The sequence below is a fragment of the Calidris pugnax genome, unplaced genomic scaffold (genome assembly GCF_001431845.1).
Source record: "Calidris pugnax isolate Ruff unplaced genomic scaffold, ASM143184v1 scaffold20, whole genome shotgun sequence".
NCBI lineage: Eukaryota > Metazoa > Chordata > Aves > Charadriiformes > Scolopacidae > Calidris > Calidris pugnax.
This window is the reverse complement of record NW_015094510.1, coordinates 2,575,125-2,600,047: the sequence shown is the minus strand read 5'-3', so window position 1 is coordinate 2,600,047 and position 24,923 is coordinate 2,575,125. Positions and strand designations below refer to the sequence as shown.

The 24,923-nt window shown below is 37.0% G+C and overlaps 1 protein-coding gene across 1 annotated transcript in view; it reads right to left on the bottom strand.

Annotated features, from left to right (window-relative positions):
* The window catches only part of DACH1 (dachshund family transcription factor 1), a 248,232-nt gene that overhangs the window by 25,667 nt on the left and 197,642 nt on the right, over positions 1–24,923 (bottom strand). The window contains exons 9-11 of the mRNA XM_014965723.1: positions 17,755–17,902; positions 12,727–12,870; positions 12,190–12,258 (exon numbers count right to left, since the gene is read on the bottom strand). Of these exons, the coding sequence (XP_014821209.1) occupies positions 12,190–12,258; positions 12,727–12,870; positions 17,755–17,902 (361 nt within the window). The remainder of the gene's footprint in view (positions 1–12,189; positions 12,259–12,726; positions 12,871–17,754; positions 17,903–24,923) is intronic.

Below are 24,923 nucleotides of genomic sequence, written 5' to 3'. Positions count from 1 at the left end.
GATCAGGAATGCTACCTGAATCAGGAATGTGATCAGGAATTTGGGTTCATATAAATTCCCACATAAATCAAAGTCATTTACCAGCACAGTCACTAGCATCTCAAAGTCATCATCTCATCCCAAAAAATATTTGTGTAAAGCTTTAAGGGAAATTACGTTATTTGCCTATATTTCCTTTACTAATTTTTGTTTACCTTGCTCATGAATGGGGATGGTAAAATCAAGAATATGTTAGGGGATATAGGTAGGGATGTTCATATCAAAATATTTAATGAATACTATTGCACCACTGCTGGTGTAAAATGGGATGACTTCATAATAAAAATGCATTGAATACTCTGTCCAGATGTGTCAGATGGCCTGGAGCATCTCAAATGGTCATCTACTTGTGAATAACCAAATCACTTTTTAAATAGAGTAAGGATTAATGTTAAGATAAGACTATCTTAACTTCTCTCCAAAAACCTCCTTTCAGAGCTTCAGACATGCTAGGATGAGATGGGAAATTGATGATGGGAAATTGATGATGACCTTCCTTGGTAGACTAGCTCACATGGCTTGCTAAATTTTCTTTTCTTCTTCTTTTGATGCAGTTGGTGGCTGACAGTTAAAAAGAGCCACTGAACAAGACAGCCACTGTTCATATTGAAATGGTTGAATTTGAAATTCAAGATCTGAAATCTAATCTGGATTTGATATTTCTCTTTACCTACCCAAGCTTCAGTACTTTTCAGGAAGGAGACTTAGATCTCCCTGTCCAGTAGATTTTCTCCTATGTGCGTTAAGTGGATAAAGTAACTTACCAGCTACTAGTTTGTACTAGTAGCTCTCTAAAGCATGGTACTTTTAGTAGAACTGAAAATTATTACTGTTATTTTGGCATAAGAGTTGTCTCCCTCATGCTTCACATGACAAGTCACAACAAGGGAAGCGCAACTATTAGAGAAATCTCAAACCATTATATATTTTGAGGTCTGTTGACAGTGAAGTTTTAATGATTTCATGGAAGAATGCAACACCTATATTGACAGCTGAGGTTCCTTTATAAGGGGATGATACACAAACATCAGGCATTTCTTAATCTCTATAGTAGTTTAAAAACCAAACGTCAAGAAACAATCTTCTTTATGACACACATTTCAGATGATATGATGCCACTTTCCAGCACTTGCCTAAGTAGAAAATGTGGCTGAGGGGAAAAAAAAGAAAGAGAAAAGGGACAGCTCTCTACACAGAGTAGAGGCAAACACTGATAAACAGCTTACAGTCAGCAAATCTAGCTCCCCGACCAACCTGAAGAGGCACAGGATTATAGTTCAACTGTGAATGAACTAGAAATCCACTTTGTTTATATCTACATCATGATAGGCTACAGAAACATCATTTCACTGGAATGATGATGTTGTTGTTTTAATCAAATGTTCATCCTGGCTTAAAAAATGGTCTTTTAGTTCTTTCTCTAGAAATGTGTGTTTTACTAGTCTGTCCAGGTTTCAGTTACCTTCTGAGGGAGAAGATGAAGGGAACAGAGTATTTATGGGAAACATGAGTAGGTAGGATGGTGGGTTGCAGTGCCCATCTTTCCCAGGTAGCAAGACAGTTGGGGTGACCCCGAAAGTCATCCTATCCTTCCTTCTTTGAATAATATGAACATGGAGGAGGAAGGAAGTAAGACATGAACAAAAATAAGACAAGTCAAAACAATTCTACATAAGGTCTTCATAGAATCTTTGGTGCAAAATGTGTTTTATTTAATATTCTTATTGTCCTGAATTTTCCCACTTGACTCTGTTCATGCTAGTCATTAATTTTACACACAGTTGCTTTAAAAGTGCACTAAAGTACCATGTTGGAAGAAAGCCTCTGATTGATTAATCATTTATCTCAGTAGAAAAGCCATGAACATATTTGATTTCCAGCAGCTTCATATATATACAGCTATAAAATGAGATGTAAATTGCAACAGATAGTAATTTCAAAGAAAATGTGAAAAAGTTTATGTAAAAGTATTGAATGAGGAGGCGCTAAAAGCATGTTTTGCAATGTATATGTAACTGTTTATTAACTCTGTCACCTTCTTTTGCTTTTTGAGCGATAGATAACAGGATTATGTACCTTAAAGTTTAAAGGTGTAGCTAACAATGACCTATGAACACTATGAAACAATTGGCTATTTATAGGTTACTGCCTGCAATCAATATCACCTTCTGTTTAAGTTAATCAATGTTGTCTTTAATTGATTAGCTTGGGTTGAAAACCTGCCAAAGTGCTGGACTCCTGGGCAGAGGGATAGGGAACATACTTATTATTGTTTGGTTTCCATGCGTTGTAAGATAGTTTCAGTACTTATTCATGGTCAAGAAAATATGAAGCAAAATAAATCTTTACTCTGTGTTTCCTCATTGAGTATTCAGATTTCAACAGTAAAAGACAGACAAACTAGCAAGAAATGTCATAAATGTCTAATGTACAATCTAGGTTTAAAATCTGAAGTACACTGGATTGTCTGCCAAGTCAAAAAAATCAGTAAAACAAATGTCTTTAAAACTTGTGAGTGGGTAAAGCTAGTAAGGCTTATTCTTCTTAGGGAAAATAAAATATTTAAATTAGTGCACAAGGAGAGAGCCCAGCTCTTTCTAAAATGTATAAAAATTAGAGAAAGTATTTTCAGAGATATACCTTCTGCAACAGTAATGAAATTCAAGGTGGTGCACACAGATTAATGTTGTTATTTATTATTATGTATATAATTTCATTGAAGTGCATAGCACTGTACAGAAGAATAATAAGTGCATGACCCTGGCATTAATACAAGGCGTTACACGCTGCAGTCAAAAAGCAGCTCAAGTTTAAGGCACTAATCAGAAAGAAAATGAAGCATTATGTGCAACTGTAAATAGAAACTGTGTTTAACCAGCAAATATTTTCGAAAGACTGAGCAAAAATAAAACAGGATCGGGTGGACTAACCAAAGGGGGTTAGTAAAGCAGCTCCACTGAATGTGTCGGAGGGTTAGACACTAAACTTCTAACACCCTCTTTAGCACCACCACTAGATTTAATTATTTTTTTTTGAGCAAAAGAAAGACAAAGGAGAAGAGCAGTGCAGAAAACACACTAACCTTCAGCTTCTAAAATTGAACAGTGCATGTGCATACGTTTTCACCAATGCATCAATTTGTTTGACAAACTCTGGCATGCAGGGAAGGATCAATAACAAGACAGCAGACATGACTCCCTCATGGGTCACTACAACAGCTTTGCTCCGTTCTGTTGTCTTTTTCCCATTTTTCTGATATCTCAGATCACTACTTTTACTTAGAGGTGCTTGAGCAACCCGAAGGAGGGCAGACACATTACAAAGACAGTCCTGTCTTATGTCTGCAGTTAACCAAAGCTGTAGAGACTGAAACTAGTTGTCTTACTGAACTTTAGAAATCTGAAGAATAGAAAACTTAAGGAAGAAACCTGATAATCAGACAGAAAAAAAAGAAAAATGCAAGATCTGTCAGATTTCTACAAGTCACGCACTCTCATGACACAGTGTTTCACATAGACAGACTTTCTTGCTGTTTGATGACTTCTAAGCTGAAAAAAAGACTTTTTATTGACAAACTAAATGAAAAATATTAGGCTGTTGGTTTTTTTCTTTTTTTAAAGAAATCTTGTCTAATGGAATAACAAGCCAACTAGCCTAAAATTCACAGAAAAGTTCATTTTTAAAGAAAAAGTAGACCACTCTTTTGTCATTGTTGTTTCACAGAACCTTTTTTATATTTCTGTGGGTCTAGAATAGTCAGCTGTTTGTTTCTATAAACAGCCTAGCTAAGTAGCAGATGTTTCCTTGGGCAGTTATTCAATATATCTAGAAAAAAGCTCTTTGCCTTCCAGGCTTCTGACAGCTTTGTTTCCAGCTCCTGACTTCTTTTCCCTGCTGAAATGTTCAACCTTTATAGCAGGCCTGCACAACAGGTGGGCCGTGGGTCTCTTGCAGCTTGAAAAACCATTTGTTTGGCCCATCAGCTGCTGAGAAGCATCATGTACTGTTTGATTTGCCCAGCTGCCAAGAGGCAGCAACAAGATGTCCAGCAGAAAATGCATATCTCCTAGCTTGTCACTGATCCCTCAGAATGCATGTATCTCCTAGTCAGCCACCTGGTCAACCAGCAGACACGTTGCTCCAGATCACACACACACATAGCCTCACAGGTCAAAGAAATGGCATAATAAGAAAAATTTGGGATATTCAGAAGTAGTATTTGGTGGGGGGTTTCAAACAGAGGCGAAAGGGAAACGGGAAAGCAACAATACAAGGGAAGCTGAAGCAGTGTTGAAATTGGTCAGCCGAGAAGAAGGCATGTCACGTGGGAAAGTGAAAATGTGTATTCATTCTGAAAATCACCTGACAAATCCATTTGCGAATCCTGACTCTGTACTAAACACAAACACCTTTCTGCTAGAAGTACCACGCAATAATAAATGAGTAACAGCAAATCCATAGTACTTACTAAGCAGCAATAAAAATGGAATAACTGATGAACAAACGTAAATTGAATAAAAATTCAGAATTTACAATTTGATATATCTATATTTAACACTTTTAAGACATTTAATGAGATAAAAGGCAAGAAATAACTTTGTAAAATGTATAAAGAATCAGGTGCTTTTCTTTTCCTGGATTTAATCAATTAATACTGTAGAGAATATATGACCATGGGCTTACATGGCATTATACAGATGGATGACCTCGTCTTTGAGGAGCTATGGGAGCAAATGGAATTGCTTTTGATTAAGAGGAAGGGGGACACAGAGAGGAACAGACAGAAATGCAAAGATAGGAGACAGAAGCCCTGGGAGAAAGATTCAATTATTGAAGGGACTCTACAGAAGGGTAATGGATAAAAGAAATGGACATGATACTGGTCATCACAGTCAATATCATGGGCAAAATAAATGAAGGAAAGACTAAGGAAAGGCATTTTACTTAAATGTGCTGCAAAGAGAACTGATGTCCCCAGAAAAGAAACAGATGTCCTGTCATTTGAGGATATTGAAAACTATTTTTAAAAAATCATTAGTTAATTTGAGAGTAGTCTTGCACTGGAAAATGTGTCCTATCTATGATTAGCAGCCAACAGTAATCTTCTCTAAGTCTACAAACATAAACTCATATAAAACTTAAGATTTAAAGAAATTAGAACAAGAAGTCTGATGCAGTTGGAGTTGGAAATAAAGACAGAAAATGTGACTGGGGGGATGACAGAGGCTGGTTAAACACATAGCAACACAGAAACCAGGACACTGGAAGACACTGTAAAAGGGAGCTAGTAACGACAGATGCTTGGCTGACAGTAACCGAGACCAAAAACAGGGCACTGAGTGATTTGGACCAGCTAGACAAGAACAGAACCCAGTGGTTGAAAATAGAAGGAAAGATGAGGGACAGAACACAGATTGGGCAAGAAAGCAGGTAAAGTCATCTGAAGTCCCTTAGAGGGAGAAATCTTGACAAGTAACTGCATATGAGGCTTATGGATAGAGTATTTTGAGCCAATACCTGGAGACTTGGGTCTTGATCTGGAGGTTTGGATCTTGATTAACAAGGATATTTGGTGTAAGAAGTTAAAATTAGAGGCTAGAATTATGACTGGATATAAATAGAAAGTGGTATTGAAAGGGGAGACAAAAAAAAGATATTAGAACTGATACAAAGGCTAGAAATGAGAAAGAAACAATAAGAAAGCTTGATGGAGACACTGTTAAAAGTGATACAGGTTGCAAGACAAATGAAAGGAAGATTCTGCACCCAAGAAATGTATCCCAAGATTTTATTTATTTTTTTATTTATCTCAATGAGTGTCTGTCAAACCACCATAGCAAAATGGTCATTCCCTGGATCACACTGATTGTAGTAAAGTATTACAGTTACTTTGTTAGTTTAATCACTGTGAATCTAAAGATTCAAGTTCATAAGGTGGTCAGATGCCATCTCACAGTGAAGCTTTTGACTCTGTATTTTACTTGTTAAAAATAAAACCCTAAGAAATGGTTACTCAGGACATTATTCAAATGGTGAAGTAAAACACTCAAAATTAAGATTTAACATATGAAAGAAACTGAGATAATCATTCACACCTCTTCTGTAAAGCATGATGTCTAATTATGAAAGTATTATATATAAACTGGGTATTATATAAAGCATGAGAACACACATTGAGCGCTGAAGATAAAGAAAATATTGGATAGATATCCCTTTATTCAACTACATCCTTGTCCCCTGCACTGAATGAGACAGGGTACTGTGAAAAATACAGTATCTAATCGTATAATTAAAGATTATATCATGATGCATTCACAAAGACGATTGAACAAAGGTGCGGAAGACAACCTTAATTCTACCATTTCCTAATTTTGGAATGCTTGACTTTACAGCCTTGACAATGGCCTTTTCCAATAAACTTTTTGATCTCATTAGAAATACCATCACACATTTTCACATACTTTTGTCCAAGATTTATACATCAGAAATGGAACTGTGCACATAAGCTTCATAGAACCACCAAAAGTTCCTTTTCAGTGTTGAAGTCCTTCAGATAGCTATCTTTCAAACACAAATATAGCAAGAAAGAATCAAGAACTATCCTTTACTGAGATTACTGCACTGATTTTGCTTGTTGAAAAATTGATTAAACAAAGTTTCAAACCAACACAGAAAATAATTTAGGTGAGGTTTTCAGGCACATGACTGAAGCTGAATCTTAGCAATTTTTATTAATGTGGAGGGCAGCTGCAGGGCAGCTTTCCCCTCGTACTTAGGCAGCAAAATGCACACACTAGGTGCTTGGTATGGGCAAAGTTAAATCATAATTTCTTTCTCATTCTTCCTCAGTAGCCTCCAAAGGCCCTACAAGTAACTTCATAGAGCACCTCGCAGTCAGTGTGCTGAGTTGCAGTTGCTTGCTTTATCTATTCCTGGATCTGCTCAACATCTCAGCTTCCTGCCTTGTCCTTTCTGAGAGGGAAAAAGACAGCTGGCCCTGGAAACATTTATGTGCGTGGTAGCTGAGTGGCTCTTTTTCTGACATCAGGACAGCATAGACTGAAGCATTACACTTAGCATTACACTTAACTGTGCTGTTAATATAAGCCTACAGAAGAGGTGGAAAAGGTGAAAAGAAGCAGTGGGAAAGGGCTTAGAAGCATAAGTTCATTTTGCTAAGGGACAGGGAGAGTAAGATAACAGACTCATCTGGAGAGAGGAGGAAATATAGAAGGAAAAAAAATATTTGCAGCAGAATAAGGAACTGAGGTATGAAATTTTGATTGATGGACAAAAGGAACGAAATTTGCACTAGAAGAGAATGTGTAATAAGGGGAGAATTGGAAGAAGGGAATAGGACAGGAAAACTTTGAAGATATGCAAAGTGCAAAGGGTGTCTTGGAACACAGACATTTGGGGAAAAAATAGAAAAAAAGATAGGCCTGAGAATTCATGGGAACTGAACAGGGTGAGAAGACTGTAAGCAGAAAAGGATGAAGCTGGCTTCACAATTCACTAGAATGATGGCATGTATAAGTTGGAAATTAACTGGAAGAAAGCTGAAAAGATATGCACTGAGACAGTTGCTAGAAAATAGGAAAGAAATGGAGAAGATAAGCAAAATAACAGCCTGAGAGAGAGAAATAGGTTAAGCTTCCTGTTCTTAGCAGGAGAGCTTTGGGAGAAAAGAACAAAAAAATTAGGTAGTGATTTGGGAAAAGGAAGACATGACAGGGACACCATATGAAAAGAATGGTCAATGGGGAAGACAGTGCAGAAGTAGAACACTTTTTGATAATGTATAGAGGAAATGGTGATTAAATGGAATGAAGATGAATGTACAGGACTTGCGAGAGAAACTACTGGGAGACAGAAAAGTGGGAGTATGGGATTTACAGAAGAAAAGAAAAATTAATAATGTAGGCAGACAAACACATGGTAAATAGCCAAGTGGGGAAGAAAAAGTCAATGGAAATAAGAACGTAAGAGCGGCAGTAAATGTCATTGTTCTAGTGCTTAGTAAGAGGTCGGGTAACAAAACAGTATATAAAAGTCAAACATTATCTTTGTATGGTACCTTTTTGTGTGGGATGAGGGGGTCTTGGGAAACCGGATTGGGAGCTAGGCATAGGCATCTAGTGAACCTACAATATGTATGGAGAAGAGGATAATCTGCTTTATTATTATTTTAAACAGAAGCAAGAAAGAAAACATTTAAAACCAGTGTCTACACCAGTTCATAATAGCTTAGTATCTGTTTGCATCTGTTAAAAAATATATAAGTATATTTGAGACCCACATTTGGGTTATTTATTATGATTATTTGTTAGCATTTTTATGGATATTCCAGCAAACTGTTATCTACCCAGTATTTAAAAAACCAAAACCCAATTCTAAAATAACCTTCTTTTTATAGTCTCATGTTCAAATTTCTTTTTATTGTCTCTCCTCCCATTTTACACGACTTTACATGAACTAAAAGTGAATCTGAACCAGTGTTACATGGTAAGAAAATAGAACAGAAAATACCCCACTTATTGACAAATGCAATTATCTTTTATGCTTAAACTAGTCCTATTCCTAACTCACATGGATATAAAAATATCAACATTAAATATCACTTCAAGTTGACAAGTAGCCTTTTATTTATAATAGATAGTAAATAAAAGCTTTAGTTTTAATTATTATTTCCTTGCATAATATTTTCTTAAATGCTGAAATTACACTTGGTATTTCAATTACTACACCTCCCCACAGAACGCTGCAGCTTTCCTACTTTCGTTTGCTTAGTTATAGAACTGCATAGCATGCTTAATACAGTAAGTTGAAAAAAAATTAATGATTGTTGATAAAGAGCCTATTACTACGGACATGCTTTCATTCTGAGATACAGATACATTTTTGAGAGGAATAAGAAAGGCATAAGTATTTCTCTAGTAAGTACTTTTTCCCAGAACCTGAAACATGAAAGAGATAGTATTATATTATTTATTGAGGAATATATTGTATATTCTATATAATAATTCTTCTATAGTGCATACTAGAGTATTTAAAATATAATTTACGGATTAAATGTAATGATGTAATTGAAATTTTGCAAGATTGGAAAGAAATGGTCTTTGTGGCCCTGATGAAAATTCAAAAAAGTGTCAGAAAAATCCCAGTTTCACCCGTTGGAAAGCTTTTGTAGAGTTTTGCAGCTAAATTCTCCAAGGACCCCATCTGTACTGAGCATGCTTTATCCCGGTGCTGCAGGAATGAAGCAGTTCTATCCCTGCAACTCTCTCTCCTCATTATTGCAAACAATTGCTGTGCTAAGTACTGAAATAAGAACAGAGAAATTGTCTCTGCTTTTCTCTCAGTGCTTCCCTCCCTGATATTCAAGCAGATGCAGAAGAAGAGACAGAATGCGTACTGAAAGCAGTAGGGAACAAACGTGAGCTTGATGGGGAGGTGGGGGGAAGCAGAGAATGCAGAGAGAGATGTGGTACCAAACAGGGAAGGCTGGTAACGGGGAATGTCAATGCGACATGGACTCTCGAAATGGCTGGACGAGAGGAGGCAAGAGCAAGGGTCAAACAGAGACAGGGGCCGGGGGTCACCGAGAAGAGAAAGAGCTTGTAATTAAAGAAATAATCAGGATGGCATGAAACTGAGCTCCGAAGAGAACGCTGGAAGAATGTTAAGTTGGGGAAAAAAACCCCACAATGTAACACAGAGGAAGGAAAGGGTGAGATTAGTCATTGACAAAAGCTGGAATTGGAATGAGGAGGAAGAAACTAGGAAGAACTGGGGGACAGATACAGGGACATGTGCTAAGATGGACACAGATAAAAAGGAGTTTATGGTGAAAGGGGATTCTCCTTCCAACACTGGAAGTGAACACAAAGAGTCCTGACACTCAGCGTTACTCATCTGCCATTAACTGTTTCTTGAACTATTTCTGAAACCTGTCAGCCTATAACATAGCTGATCCACAACAACAAGCTCCTACAGTTACATTTGTGTTGTAGGGTTACATACTGTGGTAGAGCTAAAAGTTCTGAACTGTTGTATGACAATTAAGCCTAATATAATCAAATAAGAAATTGCAACTCTGTTTCTTGCTTCCTTTTAGCTTTTCCTTAAGAAAACCCTATTTGAATTATATTTTAAGACTGCAAAGTAGAGATAGGAAATGTCAGAATTAAGGTTGCCTTTGCAGTGTGATCCAATGTCACAATCAGAGTATATTGTGGTCCAGTCTTTAATAAATAATCATCTGTGGTAGTTGGTTTTTTTTTTGTGGTTTTTATTTACTTGCACCACCTTGGACAGATGAATCAAGGAAAGGTCATCATTATTGAAAATGTTACTTCTAAGTCTTTCATTTCATTTGATGCGTAAATGGAAATATATGAAATGAACATAAGTAGGCAGAGGATAGCTGGAAAAGAATGGATGATCATGATTAAAAAGTCCAAGTGCTGTTCCTGTACAGTCTGGGACAAGTCCTTTAGAATACATTCTTCCAAAATACTGGGTAATTATGTGTTGCACATTTTATAAGTATCCAGCTTGGTATCTCAGCCCATAAATGAAACTCAATTCAACAGGAACAATGATTTTAAATACACTGAATACATTTGCCAAAAATGCGAAGTATTCTGAAAAAATAGGTCCTAGCTTCTCAAAAGTTAAACAATTTGTCACCTTAATCTTTCTTAATCTTTGCTTTCCTGACTTTCAAATGGGAATACTCCAAACTTCACTTTCTTGTGGGAATGCTCCGAAGATAAAGTAATTAATGTTTGCAAAGAGCTCAGATACTGCAGTGACAGGTGTAATAGAATGGCCTCCCAAGAAACTCAAAGTCTGTCTTTGCACCAAACAAAACAACAAAATGACTGGATTATAACAAAATGACATAATGACTGGATTCTCACTAAATCTATTACACCAAATGGTGCTTTGAATAGGGCATACAGTTTATGGTAAGGAAAGTAGGATTCTGGAATAACAAAGCTCACATGTACCCACTTCCCAGGCAACGTTTAATCTGGCATACTCCAACTTCTAAGTTATTGACTTTGCAGACCTAACTTGCTTTGAATCTAAATGTTTTTGTTTATATACATGTGTTTGTCCTACATAAGCACTTATTGCCTCTTTTGTATTTGTTTACATGCTCAATACATTAAAAGCTTGTTGACTTTTTATTCTGTTGTTACAGCCTCCTTGTGGCACACCAGTAACAACTCTCCAGGAGTTAGAAAAAGTGATTAAGTAACACACAGAAGATGTCAAATGATACTGTTAAGATGACTGACTTCAAAATGCAAAATAAAGGCAATTGAGAGTGATTACTGGAGCTAATCATTTTAGGCTTGCTTCTGAAAAATGCACCTTCATTTACAATTGAAAACAAATGCTATTTTTACTCTTTAGTATGCATGTAGGTAGATTTAGCCTGTTGACTAGAGAAGACATTATGACATAAATACTATCTTAAAAACTTGCACTTTACTAACACCTTGGTGTTTGCAATATATATATACACGCATTTAGATTCACGGGGGAAGTAATATGGCTCTCTTTAGTATTTCATGTAAAAATTTACTCAGCAGATTTGTTTTATTAGAATGCAAATAATGGGATATAGTAAATGAAAAATCCAAGAAGGGAATAAACAGATTATTTATTGTTAATGCTCAGAGCAGCTTATTGAAACATACCTTTCAGTAACTGCCACTGAATATTAGGTATGAAATTCTTATCATGCCTTGAATGTTACCTATTAGGTTTAGTCATTCGTATAGTTAAAAGGCTCATAATATTTCAAATATACCTTTAAAAACATTGTTATCTCACATCTAACTATACATATTCACAAACACTGCATTCAACATGTCTGAGATTCAACTCAATATTGCTTCAAATCAATTATTCTTCTTTAATTGCTATGTATAAACAGAAATGACCTATTAATTTAAAGGAAATCTATCAGCACAGAATGTATTCTCTCTTATAAACAAGCAAGATGAACTTGACCTTGTTTGAACTTGTTTTGATGTGGCCCAGATGGTAGGCTACATGCTTGAATAGCAGTCTAAAGCTGAGGAAAAACTCATACAGCAAGATCTAGATTTATAGCCTTTTGCAAATTCCTACCTTGTATTGTCCTTTCAGCATCTGTTCTGCCCCCGCTGCGGTCAGCTTCTATCTCTGGGGTCAGAGAGTCTAGAAACATGGAAAGGTAAGACTGACACATATTTCATTTGATTCTTATAGCCCTTTTTACAACCTGTTACTCCAGTGCTGAATTACAATACAATCAACCTTTGTCAGTTTTTTTAATGTTGAACAATGACTGGAGGCCAGGACAATTTTTTGTTAGACTAGGAAGATTAATGAGCAATAGATTTTTCAAGCATAAAGTGGGGGAGAAAAAGAAGAAGAAAAAAAAATTGACTTCTCAAGCTAATAATATAAAATTGTCCTAGTTTGGACATTCTCTCCAGTGAGTTTATTTGCACATACTATATAAAGTAACAAAACAATAAAGACAGAAGCATCACTTGAATGAAGGAAAGAATAGAGATTTTCTTTTTTTTCTCCTCCTGTCATGTTATAAATTTTCAATATAACAAGCTTCTTTTGGCACTTAAATTGAAGTTAATGACACCGAGGCAAAAATTGGTTTCTTACCATTTAGGACCCTGAGACTATCTGTTGAAGCTGCCTGTTTCAGTGTCTGTTCTGCTTGCTCCCGTCGTTTAGTCTCAAATTCAAGTGCTTCCTGCAATTTCCTTTTTGCCTTCTTTTCCTTCTTTAGCCTTTTCTGAATTATTGCTAGGAAAAAAAAGGAAATCAATGTACTCAAATTCGGATCTGAAACTTGGATACATGATTACCTATTAAGAGTACTGAGAAACTGCAACAGTTCATAAAAATTGCTTAATTATACAATACGAATTCAAATAATTTGAAATTTGCTGGAATCAGACTGGGATATTCCGAGAGCTACTGTTCGATACCATGGTATTGAAAACTCTAGGTGCTATTCAGCTAACACATATATATATAGTTTTTATGAACAGATGAGAATCTGTGAATGTCCAAAGTGGAAAAGCTCAGAACCGGCGATGAAATTTACTTTTTGTATCGCCTGATGTAGATATGCTTTTGTCTCTGGAGGAGAGGTGTTTTTTCGGGATTAAGTCCACCGCTTTGTTATTGCCCACAGTTATTGCACACAGCTATGCACACATCGTGATGAAGTTCTCTCCCGTCTGCCTGCCTGCAGCTTCTCTCCCACAAGAGGGAGATCTGGCTGCTTGGGTGTCTGGGCTGCAGGAGGAGCTCAGCCCCCCACCCTGCTGTGGTCCTCATTCCTTAGGGAAAGGCCCTGAGCTTTCCAACTCCCCTCCAAGCTGCTGCTTCCCGCAAGCCACCTGAACTCTTGGAGCCTGATCTCTTCCCCATTTTTATGTCTTATCCACATTTCCCTTTGTCTTTCCCTTTTATCTTTCTTGCTCTCTGTCGGGTCCTGTTCCAACTAGCCTTGAAGAAGTCACAGCAAATCCTTTACGCTGCTGGATCCCCCAGCCAAGTAAATATCACTTTACTTTGTCAAATGTGAAGGAAATATTAGGAAAGGAATGCGTATTTTAAAATTTGAAGGCCCTAACCTAGAAAAATGTTTTCTTTGTGTCTCTTCAGTTCAAATTTTACAAGGAAAAGGACTGCAAGATCAGGGTGTAAGTGGATCACACAAGGGCTGTTTTAAAGAAACTTCATCTCAAATTTCTTTTCTATGTCACCAGTGATTTACAACCACAAAGTAAGACTTGTATGATCTCTAACTGAAGGAACATATCACAGGTTATGTTCCTGATGGAAAAGAATAATGTGAACCAACTCTTCTACTCAATAAAAGCCAAAGTGAGCCTCTAAAGAGGTCATGTAAAGTCATAGAGCATATCATTATCTCTCCTGCCACACCCCAGCCCTTCTTACACAGCGTATTTAGCATTTTCACAGATGTGCATGTAAGAGGCTTATTTTCCCTAAGATATTCCCAGATAACCCTTTGCTGGAGAGTCTATTATTTTTACACTCAATATACAATTTTTTGGTATACTACTAACTAAAGAATTCTGTACTAACACTAGAAGAATTATCCTTACCAAGCCCAGAAGCTAGGTGATACTAAGTTTGACTGCCAAGATTTATCATAGAATCACAGAACCATAGAATGGTTTGGGTTGGAAGGGACCTTAAAGATCACCGAGTTCCACCCCCCCTGCCATGGGCAGGGACACCTCCCACTAGAGCAGGTTGCTCAAGGCCCCATCCAGCCTGGCCTTGAACACTTCCAGGGATGCGGCATCCACTTCTCTGGGCAACCTGTTCCAGTGTCCCACCACCCTCACAGTAAAGAATTTTTTCCTGATTTCTAATGTAAATCTCCTCTCTTTCAGTTTAAAACCATTACCCCAGTGTATCCTATTGCTACATTCCCTGATAAACAGTCCCTCCCCATCTCTCCTGTAGGCCCCCTTTAGGTACTGGAAGGCTGCTATAAGGTCTCCCCAGAGCCTTCTCTTCTCCAGGCTGAACAACCCCAACTCTCTTAGCCTGCCCTCATAGGAAAGGTTCTCTCCAGTCCACTGGTCATCTTAGTGGCCCTCCATTGGACTTGTTCCAAGAGGTCCATGCCCTTCTTGTGCTGAGGGCTCCAGAGCTGGACAAAGTACTCCAGGTGGGGTCTTACCGGAGCGGAGTAGAGGGGCAAAATCTAGCCCTGTATCTCACTCCAAAGTAACCTCTGGTACATGCCTAGCAGTGAATGTTGGCAAAGGTAAAAATGTACTTCCATCAGTTCATCCTCCTTATTTCCAGTAGTCTGCAATGGTGGTGTCTTTCACAAAATGCAAATAATGAAACTTTTAAATGGAACCATCATTGTTATTACTGTTTAATGTATATGCTAAGAATTAGCCACTTTTTGGATGATCTTGGATATTTTGTGTTGCTATACAGAACTTTTCAGACACAAAATGAACATAAGTGCATACCCTGTAGTCAGAATAGCTACATAATTTACATCCAAGACTTTTGAATTTTGGTTCTTTCTCATTTTATATAGTACCAACTATTTTACAGGCTAATTAGCCTATACTATCAAAGAACATCTAGTATCTATACAAAGGCTAAACTAAATACATTTTGAATCATTGCACGGTTTTACTGTTTTCATTATAAGTACTTTGGAAGTGATTGCAATAAATGAGAAGGAAACATATGTTGCTTTCTGAATTAAAATGTCATCATGGCTGACACATTGTGGATGTGACTACAGCAGTCAGAGCCAGAATTAGCAAGCCCTTACTGTGTAGCTGCTCACAGAAGAGATATTATCCTACTTTCACTAGTTGATGAGACACATCCTACAGCCTTAGGAATCACTAATTGGAATATTTACAAAGAAGGAAGGAAACAGTACAGTAAATAAGCAGCTCTGTAGAACACACAGTGAATTTCATGTTCCGAAAAATGGCAAAAATATTCAGAAGTAGCCACTAAAGATATTAGACTTGTGTTAACACAACGAGCAAAAGATAGAGGTTTCCTAATGCGGAAGATCCCATTCATCTAATGGTTTTTGACCTGTCACACAGTGACTCGCATTTCTATGCTGCAGCTTTTAAATGTATTTCAGTTTTTTCGAATGGTATCTCTTATCAGGGATATAGTAAACTTCTCCCATCTTGCTTATGCTTCCATTAAGGCATGTGAAACTTTACACTTGCTGTTTGGGAAACTAATAGTAGGTAAAGCCTCCTATATATTTTTCTACTTTACTGTAGAAGAATAAATTCTCCCAATAATTACAATCTGGCCTTATTTTTTCTCTCCTACTTGGATCTGTTCATTTTAAAGAATAATCCATTACTTTTCTCTCCTTTATATGGAAGTATCCACCAGCAGAGACAGTCAGCCTCATTATATTTGATTTGCTGCATACCACCATTAAGTGTTAAAATCCATTCGTCTTGAGTCTGACTCTTATACCAGTGCAGTATCATCACTAGAGAGATACATATGAAAAAGCAGGTAATGCATTGTGCTGAAAATAACATTGTCAATTATTTCAGTACCCTGAACAAAATAAGGGACTATCCCATGCTCTTTCCTGACATACAATTTTGAGTGAAATTAATTTTGTTTAATTTTAACTGCTCAAAACACATGCGTCTAGTCCACCCTAGTCAACTATATTCCTTCTGGAGTTAAAGGGAACAGAAAGAAGTCCTCACAGTGTAATTGACCCCACCTACCTGTCTGAGAACAGGATATACAAAACTCTTTCTTTATTGACCTGAAAGGGAACTTCTATTAGCTTAAATTAGTTGCTTAGCTTCTAGAGGGCATAACTTAAGTAAGGTCAGATGGGTCCCCCCCCCAACCTCTTATGTTGTGCATGTGGTTTCCAAACTCTAAAAAGGGATATATATTTGAGCAGCTGTGAGACACAGAGGTAGAAGGATGTGAAGAATAACTGAGCTCTTTTACAAAACTACTCAAGAAGTGTTAAGTAGTGCAATTGTACTGAACAAAATAGGCCAGCTGTGGAAAAAGGGATGATTCATTGCACAGCTGTGATAATTGTTAATAGTGATTGTCTTTAAAAATGTATTCTCAGAAGTTAAAAAAGGGATATTAATGATGTGACAGTCCTACCCTTTAATGGGTCAAGGCATGAAACAGGGTTACATTGTGTACTTACTGGTAGAAAGTTAAAGGTAAATCCAAGTGTTCTCGGGATTCCCTATTTAGCTGGTTCCCAGAAAACTAAACTGGACAAGAAAAAAGTTATAACTATAGCCCTGCAAAAATACATATCTGACTTGTCATGTTCTGTGTTAAACAGCAAGTGAGCCCCAGAGGTTAACTGTCCCTTGCAAAGTAATTAGACACTGTTAAAGGGCAAGACATACATATACAGAAACATAGAGCAATAAAGCAAGATGGGAACATGCTCATAATGCAAATAGTTAATGCAAATCACTGTAAACTGCTCTACCTTTACTATCAATCTTTTATAATGTTGTACTGAAACAATATAATGAAATTATTTTAAAATCTTTAACATGTATATGCTTTAAAGTGGGTTGATTTTAATGTTTGAAATGCTACTAATGATACTGCCTTATCAAAAAGAACCTTAGCTGCTCCTTGTACAAACATGTTTGATCTACTATGCACTATAAAGGGCTTATACATCACTATTACCATTATATTTATCAGATGTGGTTTGCCTGAATTTGCAATATATGACTCTACCACATAAGAACAGAGACAAGAGTTCCTAAAACCTTGCAGATTCTTAAATTTGATGGAAGTTGTCTTTGTATTAAGTAGCTATCCTTTTTCACAATGATCACAAGCCGCCATAACAGCACATATGGTATTTATAATTGTGTTGTGTATCACTGATGTAACAAGTAATATTAAAGAAAAATGTTGAGAAAAAGGAAGGTCCTCATCTTAAATCTCATAAAGATCCTACGCAGAATCAAGAAGGTTGTAAAACTTCCTGCATTGCAGTCAGCCTTGACATAACATGAGGTAAAGGGGAGAAATTTTAATCAAACACAGGTGTTTGATAAAAAAATTACGTTTTCTAAGGAAATAAATTACAAGGTGTTTATGTCTGCTTAATTAAGATACCTCTGTTCTTCTGCTCCACAGCCAACTGTTTTTCAAGAGTTTCCCTCAGTTCTCGTTCCCTGAAGAGCTCCATCTTCAGTTCTGTCTTTTCCAGTTGGACCTGTTTCTCTTGAGCTCTGGCATTGTCTATAGCAACCTTTAGTAAACCCTGTTCAAAGATAAAGTTGGATAATGTTTGAAGAATACTAGAACAGCTGACACAATAAATAACTTCTGTTATTTTTCCTTGATTAGTCATGTGAGATTTTACAAATGAAATAATCCTGTTGCTGGCTCAAAGCCACCCAATTATCAACAGAAAATTTTTACTGGAATTATTTTTGATAGGTGGGCAAAAATCTGTAAAAAGGCAGGAGTCAAGTTTTTCCAGAAAATGCAAACTTACCTTTGACTGTGCATATAACTAATGTGAAAAAGTTATAAAGATAGCTTTAGTCTGTAACAGATAAAAGAGACAAACCTACATCAGGCATTTGCTTGTCACCAAAACAAAAAGCTGTCCCATTGAAAAAGAACTGGCAGTCTCACAATCACATCATCCACAGAATGCCATAACTCAAGCCAATGGAAATTACCAACAGGAGAAAGGCTCTTTTAAAAGCTTGCCATTTTGCTTCTTATTGTTGTTAATTATTATTATTTTCAAACATTTTCATATCCCATATAGTTTCCAAGGAAGGTAGGGTTACTGGGATACTAAGCAGAGGACAGTCACAAAGCAGGACGACATCTCTGTTTTAAAAAGTCTGTTCCTTGACCCTGTACAATCGTTACCTCACAGCAGAGTACAAAATGCAATCATCTCTCAATTTCTTGACCTGGGGTGATTGAAAAAAACTCTACCTTATTTTGTTGTTATTGTATCAGGAAATTTGTATTTCCTGATACAATAGGGCCACAAAGATGATTAAGGGCCTGGAGCACCTCTCCTAAAAGGAGACACTCAGGGACTTGGGTCTTTTTAGCCTTGAGAGAAGACTGAGGGGGGATCTCATTAATGCATACAACTACTTAAAGGGAGGGCGTCAGGAGGACAGGGCTTGTCTTTTCTCAGTGGTGCCCAGTGACAGACAGGACAAGAGGAAATGGGCACAAACTTGAGTATAAGAAGTTCCACCTAAACATGAGGAGGAACTTCTTTATTGTGAGGGTGTTAGAGCACTGGAACAGGCTGCCCAGGGAGGTGGTGGAGGCTCCTTCTCTGGAGACATTAAAATCCCACCTGGACAAGTTCCTGTGCAACCTGCTCTGGGTGGACCCGGGGGGTTGGACTAGATGATCTCCAGAGGTCCCTTCCAACCCCATCTGATTCTATGATTCTATGAAATGATTATTCAGTCTAGTCGAAACTTTTCTTGAGAATTTTAACTTCACATTTCCTTCTTTTTTGCAAGGAAACAGGGAGATGCCAGCATAGCTAATAACAAGATCGTTTAGGACACTGAGACAGAGTATGGAAAAGAGGAGGAGAAATGGGATTGAAATAAATGAACGTGGGAAGAGGAAAGTTTTCCATTTTCCAGAAGCCTGGCCATCAGCCTTTTAGGTCTACACCTGAATCTCTCCCTTTGAAACTATCATAATAGAGTAGATAATTAAGCATGGATATGCACATATGAACCTCCATGGATTCGAACCAAACTCTTCTGTATCCTAGGCAAGTCTCCTGACTACTTAACTGTAGAGATAATTTGACCCAACAGAGATTTAATTACTGATACAAAGCAAAACAATGCCAACAAGAGAGATTGAAGAGTACTCCCCAGTAGCTCTGTTAGGGAAGCTTTCAGCTAACAGACAAAAGGTTCACAGTCACAACCTGGTTTCAGAACAGCCATACTATAGACATGAAATCATGTCCCCCAACTGCCAGGTAAGCTTCCTCACCCCTCAGCACACATCCTAAATTGGATTCTGGGTTGCACATTTCTTCACTAAAATTCTTTGCAATATCTCCAAAAAGGAATGGAAAAAGAAACCAGCTCGATGACACTGGAGAAATGGGAAAAAAGTATTTTTCATGAGTGTTACTCTGCACATTTACCCCACTAGTCTTTCCAAAGCCTGCTTTGAAATTCATGTCCTTCAAACTCCTCTTTTAAGCTTGCTTTCAGAGCCTGTTATTTTCAGTACTCCTCATCCTCATTCTTAACTAAATTGTTGCCTCAAGGGTTGTCTCATTCAGAGCTTAATGCTTTGCAGCTCTATTACACTTCAATCTATTAAAGTCCACAGGAGCTGAAAGAACTCAACACCTTCCAACTGCAAGGCCCAGATGGCCATTATGATGATACATAAGTATAAAACTGCTTTAAAAGACCCAAAAGCTATTCTGAAGTAGCTAAAACACAAAGGTATTTTGTGTTGAATGTTAAACCTGAATAACTACTAAAGAAAGCCACAAAAAGCTAAATACAAAGCTCTACAGACATATGCAAAGCAAGACCCAATTTAAAATATTTGTAAAGCCTTTGCAATCTATTTTTTAAAAAGTTTAGATACACCTGAATTCTGTTGTCCCCCCCGCTCTGTTATCCTACGCTAACAACCATCATAAACTATGTTTTCTATATGGGATGTATTTGAAATAATATGAAAATCAAGTAGGAGTTGTTTATCAATACCTGCTATACCTGCTACTGGTTTACGTATGAACTATAGAATACTTTAATCACCTCCAATTTATCACATACTGGAACATGTGATTCACCCAAATCACTAATAAACCAGATCAAATGAAATTACATGAAAAGTATTTGTTGATGAAAATTGTATTGTCAAATAAGTTTAAAGCTGCAAATACCCTCCTCCCAAATTCTTACAATCCATCTTGTTTAACAATAAAATCAAACTGCTAAAGCAACTGCCATCTTTACTCAATTCAACTACATTAATGTACATGTTTTCTTCTTCATCAGGAACAAACAATTAGTAACAAATGAAAGAGATCATTACATCAAGTGCCCTTTTAGATCACCCCAATTAAAACTTTAGTTTAGCTGTATTTTAATTCTAAGATACCAAATTCTAATTTTCTGCTCTGATTGCTCTTGTTGACTTATCTTTGAAAGATGTACTCTCAGTGCAAAGCCTAGAGATTATTTAGCAAGATGCCAATGTTGGCACCACTTAATGTGTTGATTGGTTGTATTATCAGTAGCAGTTTAAAATAAATTACTATTAAACTATTATTGTCCTTGGCTGACAAAACACAATATTTTGGTGTTCTTTAAATATGAAACAATCATTATGAATAAACATGGAGAATAATGCTAGAGTGTAACACTGATGTGCATAATTTTATATTAAGAATTGCTGCAAAGTACGAAGCTGCTAAAAGCATATTACATTTTCTATTGAACTTCTACACCACACTTCCTCCCCCAACCTCTCCTTTTTTTATACTTGCTGCTAACGTAGCTAATGGTAATACATTACCTATTGCTGCTGATTATGTCTGAAAAATATTAGCTTTTTGGAGCCAAGACCCACTAGGGACTACTTATAAGCTACACAAAATTAAGTTTCATTTTTAGAAGTTAAATCAGTGCACATCAGTAGGCGTCCAAAGTGAAAAAAAATCTGCAATAGAGCCAAACTGATGCATATGCAAAAGTGCTGTTGCTGCCAATGACAGCTCTTCTGCAAAAATACTGGAAACATTCAATATCTCCCTGTATTCAATGCAGAAGGGGGTGAGAAAAACAGCTTAAAAGTACAGCATCTAAAATCATTTGTGCCCCTTGGAACAGGAATAGCAATTTCAGAGTTGCATGAAATTCTATTAATTCTCCCAGTGGATCAGCTGTAAAAGATTATACAAAATACAGTATGTCCAACTTGTATTTGCTATGGCTAATCCTCTAACCTGATATTAAATCAATATGCTGCCAATGACAATGGGAAATGCAGTGCAACACAGGACATTAACAAAAAGAAAATATTTCCCTTTAGGGAAGGTCAGATGTTATGGAGGCTGGATAATGATAATTGTAGTGAACACGCTCAGGTTCCAGATTTGTTTTTAATACAGTATGGCTCTATCTGCAGCCAGGCTTTAAATATGGCATGCCATTCTTCCCCTCTGTGTCACTAAATTACTTATTTTTTTTCAATGTAATGTAAAAAATGGACATTTTCCCCCTGGAGTTTGATAGATCATTCTGATTCAGTTTGTTTACTTTAATGCACTTGTTTTAATATTTTCCACTGATAAATTCTTCAGAAATGTCTCAAACAAAACGTTAAGTTGATATATGGTTGAAGTTTCTTCCTGTTCTGCAATGTCTCCAAAGGCACCATTGTGTTAGGACAGTTTACTGATCCTACAGAAATTAAACATATATCAAACCTCAGCTCAGCCTTAAAGCCAGTATTAACCATCATTATTTTTAAAAAACACAAAAAACGTGTTGCTTATTTTGAAAGGGGTGGAGGGGAAGATACAGTGTGTTCCACCTAACATAATTTAGCTATGCAGTTCTATGTGACATCAAAATGGCCTTACCAGGTAGTCCAGTGATCTATCTAGAAGATGAAAGCCTGTTTCTAACAGTCACCCACAGTGGGTGAAAAACTAGAAGAACAAGGCATGCACACAGTGAAGCTTTCCTAGTCAATCCTCCTAGTTTCCAGAGATTTGTAGCTCAGAGGCTTCCTTTTGCAGTATTAGCTATTCATGGTAAAAACACTTCCAAATAACCACTTCTTTTTAGTCAGGAAATTAAATATAATTTGTATGGTCTCATCATTAAAACTATCTAGTGAAAGGTTTGCAAAAAAATCAATATATACATTTTGAGTTAACTTTGCTTGACAGGTAAATTTTTGAATATTTGGTATTTGTAACTGGCTACTGACTTAGTAATATAAGCAAAGTAAGATATCACAGCTTGACTGTTTCTCCAGATGACTCAAGAAAGACATTTTTCTAATATCTCAGATTGAATATCTCCATCACAGGTGAAGACTTATTGCACAAGTATAAGTGACGTTTTTCCATTAATATTTTCTGTGAAAAACATAATCATTCCCTTGAATTTTAGTGGAAGATAAATAAAAGAACATGAAGTAAACCTGTGATTTTTAGTTTATCCAGTGTTTGCAATATTTTTCTCTCATGTATTTAGTTGTAGATGGTAACAGTGCAGGAGACTCACAGCAATAAAGACAGCAGTTTTCTTTGTTTTCATAGGGGCATTTAGTTTGTTATCATGCATTTCTCTTATTAATATCAATGGGATACTTGCAACTTATTTTACATATCTCTTTAAAAATACTTAGCAACAAGAGTGTGTCAAGCAATACAATCCTGACAGAAAAATACAGCTATGAGAGTGCAACTAATTCATCCCTTAGATATTAATGGAAATTCAGCTTGGGGACAGTAAAGATCCAGACTCTAAAAGCTTAAAATAACACTACTATTACCCAAGAATATTGTAGTATCATGAAAGGATGTGGTTGTAACATAATTTGGCATAACTGGGCCATGATTCAAGAAAGTGAACTTATGCGAGAGGTACAGAAACATCTTTAGCCTTCTCACTAGCACCCACACAGCATTTAGCTGTGACCCACCTTCCATCACCCTTCATCCTCTCTGCAGCTGCACACAGACTTCCAGCATTTAATCTGGAAGAAATCAACAAATATACATTGGGAAGGAACAGACATATCATTTAATTTAAGGTCTCTGGGGAAAATTATTTTCTCTTCCTTTTAGATGTGCAGATATACATCTGAATAAGAAAATATGACCCCAATCTCATTTCTTTATTTTACGTGTGCATTTGTTTAATTATATTTTTTGTTACAGTTTATTATTTGCATCTCAGCAGTCCCCAGCAAGATATAAACATTGTTTGTTCTGGGTACTGCATATTGTTATTATCTCCTCTTCAAATGTACAAATAATTAAACATTGCATTTTTGTTTCAATAAGTATTTATGGAGAAGTAAGAAAAATATATATGATATACAAAAGGAAATAAACCTAATTAGCAGCCCAGGGTGACAGTGATAGAAAATAGACTTGTCTAACATTTGCCTAAAATTACAAATTAGTGATTAGGGGCTATCTTTTTAACTTCAGTATGGATGGAAGGCACAGACTCGCTTGTGTTTTGTGGTCAATTTTGAAGGATGAGTCAGACTTCCAAAATGGAAGTAAGTAGAATTGGGCCCCAAGTTCAATTACCTAAGCTCTTTAGCACTGAAAGACTTGTTTTCAAATATCAAAAGCGTTTAGAAATTTTTGATCATATGCCCAAAAGCACTGTTCCCCATGGCAAGGTTTAGGATGCCCCTCACCCTGACAAAGGTCAACGTTAGAGCTCCCGCTGCCCATACAGTGCAGGGAGCTACTTTAAAACATTTTAAACCAGGACGGACTCTACAACCTCTTCTGGAGGTGCACAAGGTCTATATTATGTAGATTCTTCAGATCCTGCACTTCACGCACCTGGATATACACAACAGGATCACAGCACAGATACCTATCGTCACATCACATCACATCTATGCTCATTGGTGTAGCCAGAGGCTGCTTGCCTATGTATTCATGTGACCATCTGATCCCTACAATATAGGTAATCTCCACCACCACATGTGGCAGGTTGTGCATGCACCCCAGTCCCATATGAAGATGTATGTTTGCATTGCACAGAGATATATCCTTGCTGTAAAAGGACACAACTCTGTTTTCATCACATATGACCCTGGGGAAAAAAGAACCTCATTTACCAAAACCACTCACGTAGCCTTTGGCTAGATCTCTGCTATTTTCTATTTCAAAAGCACCTTAGCACTGGAGGCAGGGAATGGACTGTAGGCCATTTCTAGATCTCTTCTAGGAAGTTAGATCGGCTCCATTGCTGGTAACCTCTGTCCTTGATGCTAGAGTACTTGGAACAAGATGGTGAAGGATCTGCTCCACCTCCTCTTTGAAACCACACCTCCGTACTGAAAGGGATGCAAAATTCATCTGGACCAAAGGAGAGCGAAGAGGAATTTACCCAGTGACATGAGTCCTTCTGACACACGTACTAAATGCATCACGGGTTTCAGGTAACGCTTATGCATTTCCTAACAAAGTCACAAACAATATTGCAAGCAGGGACCATAGTACAGAATTCCCTCTTTCCACAAATCCCATTAACGAGTTCAAA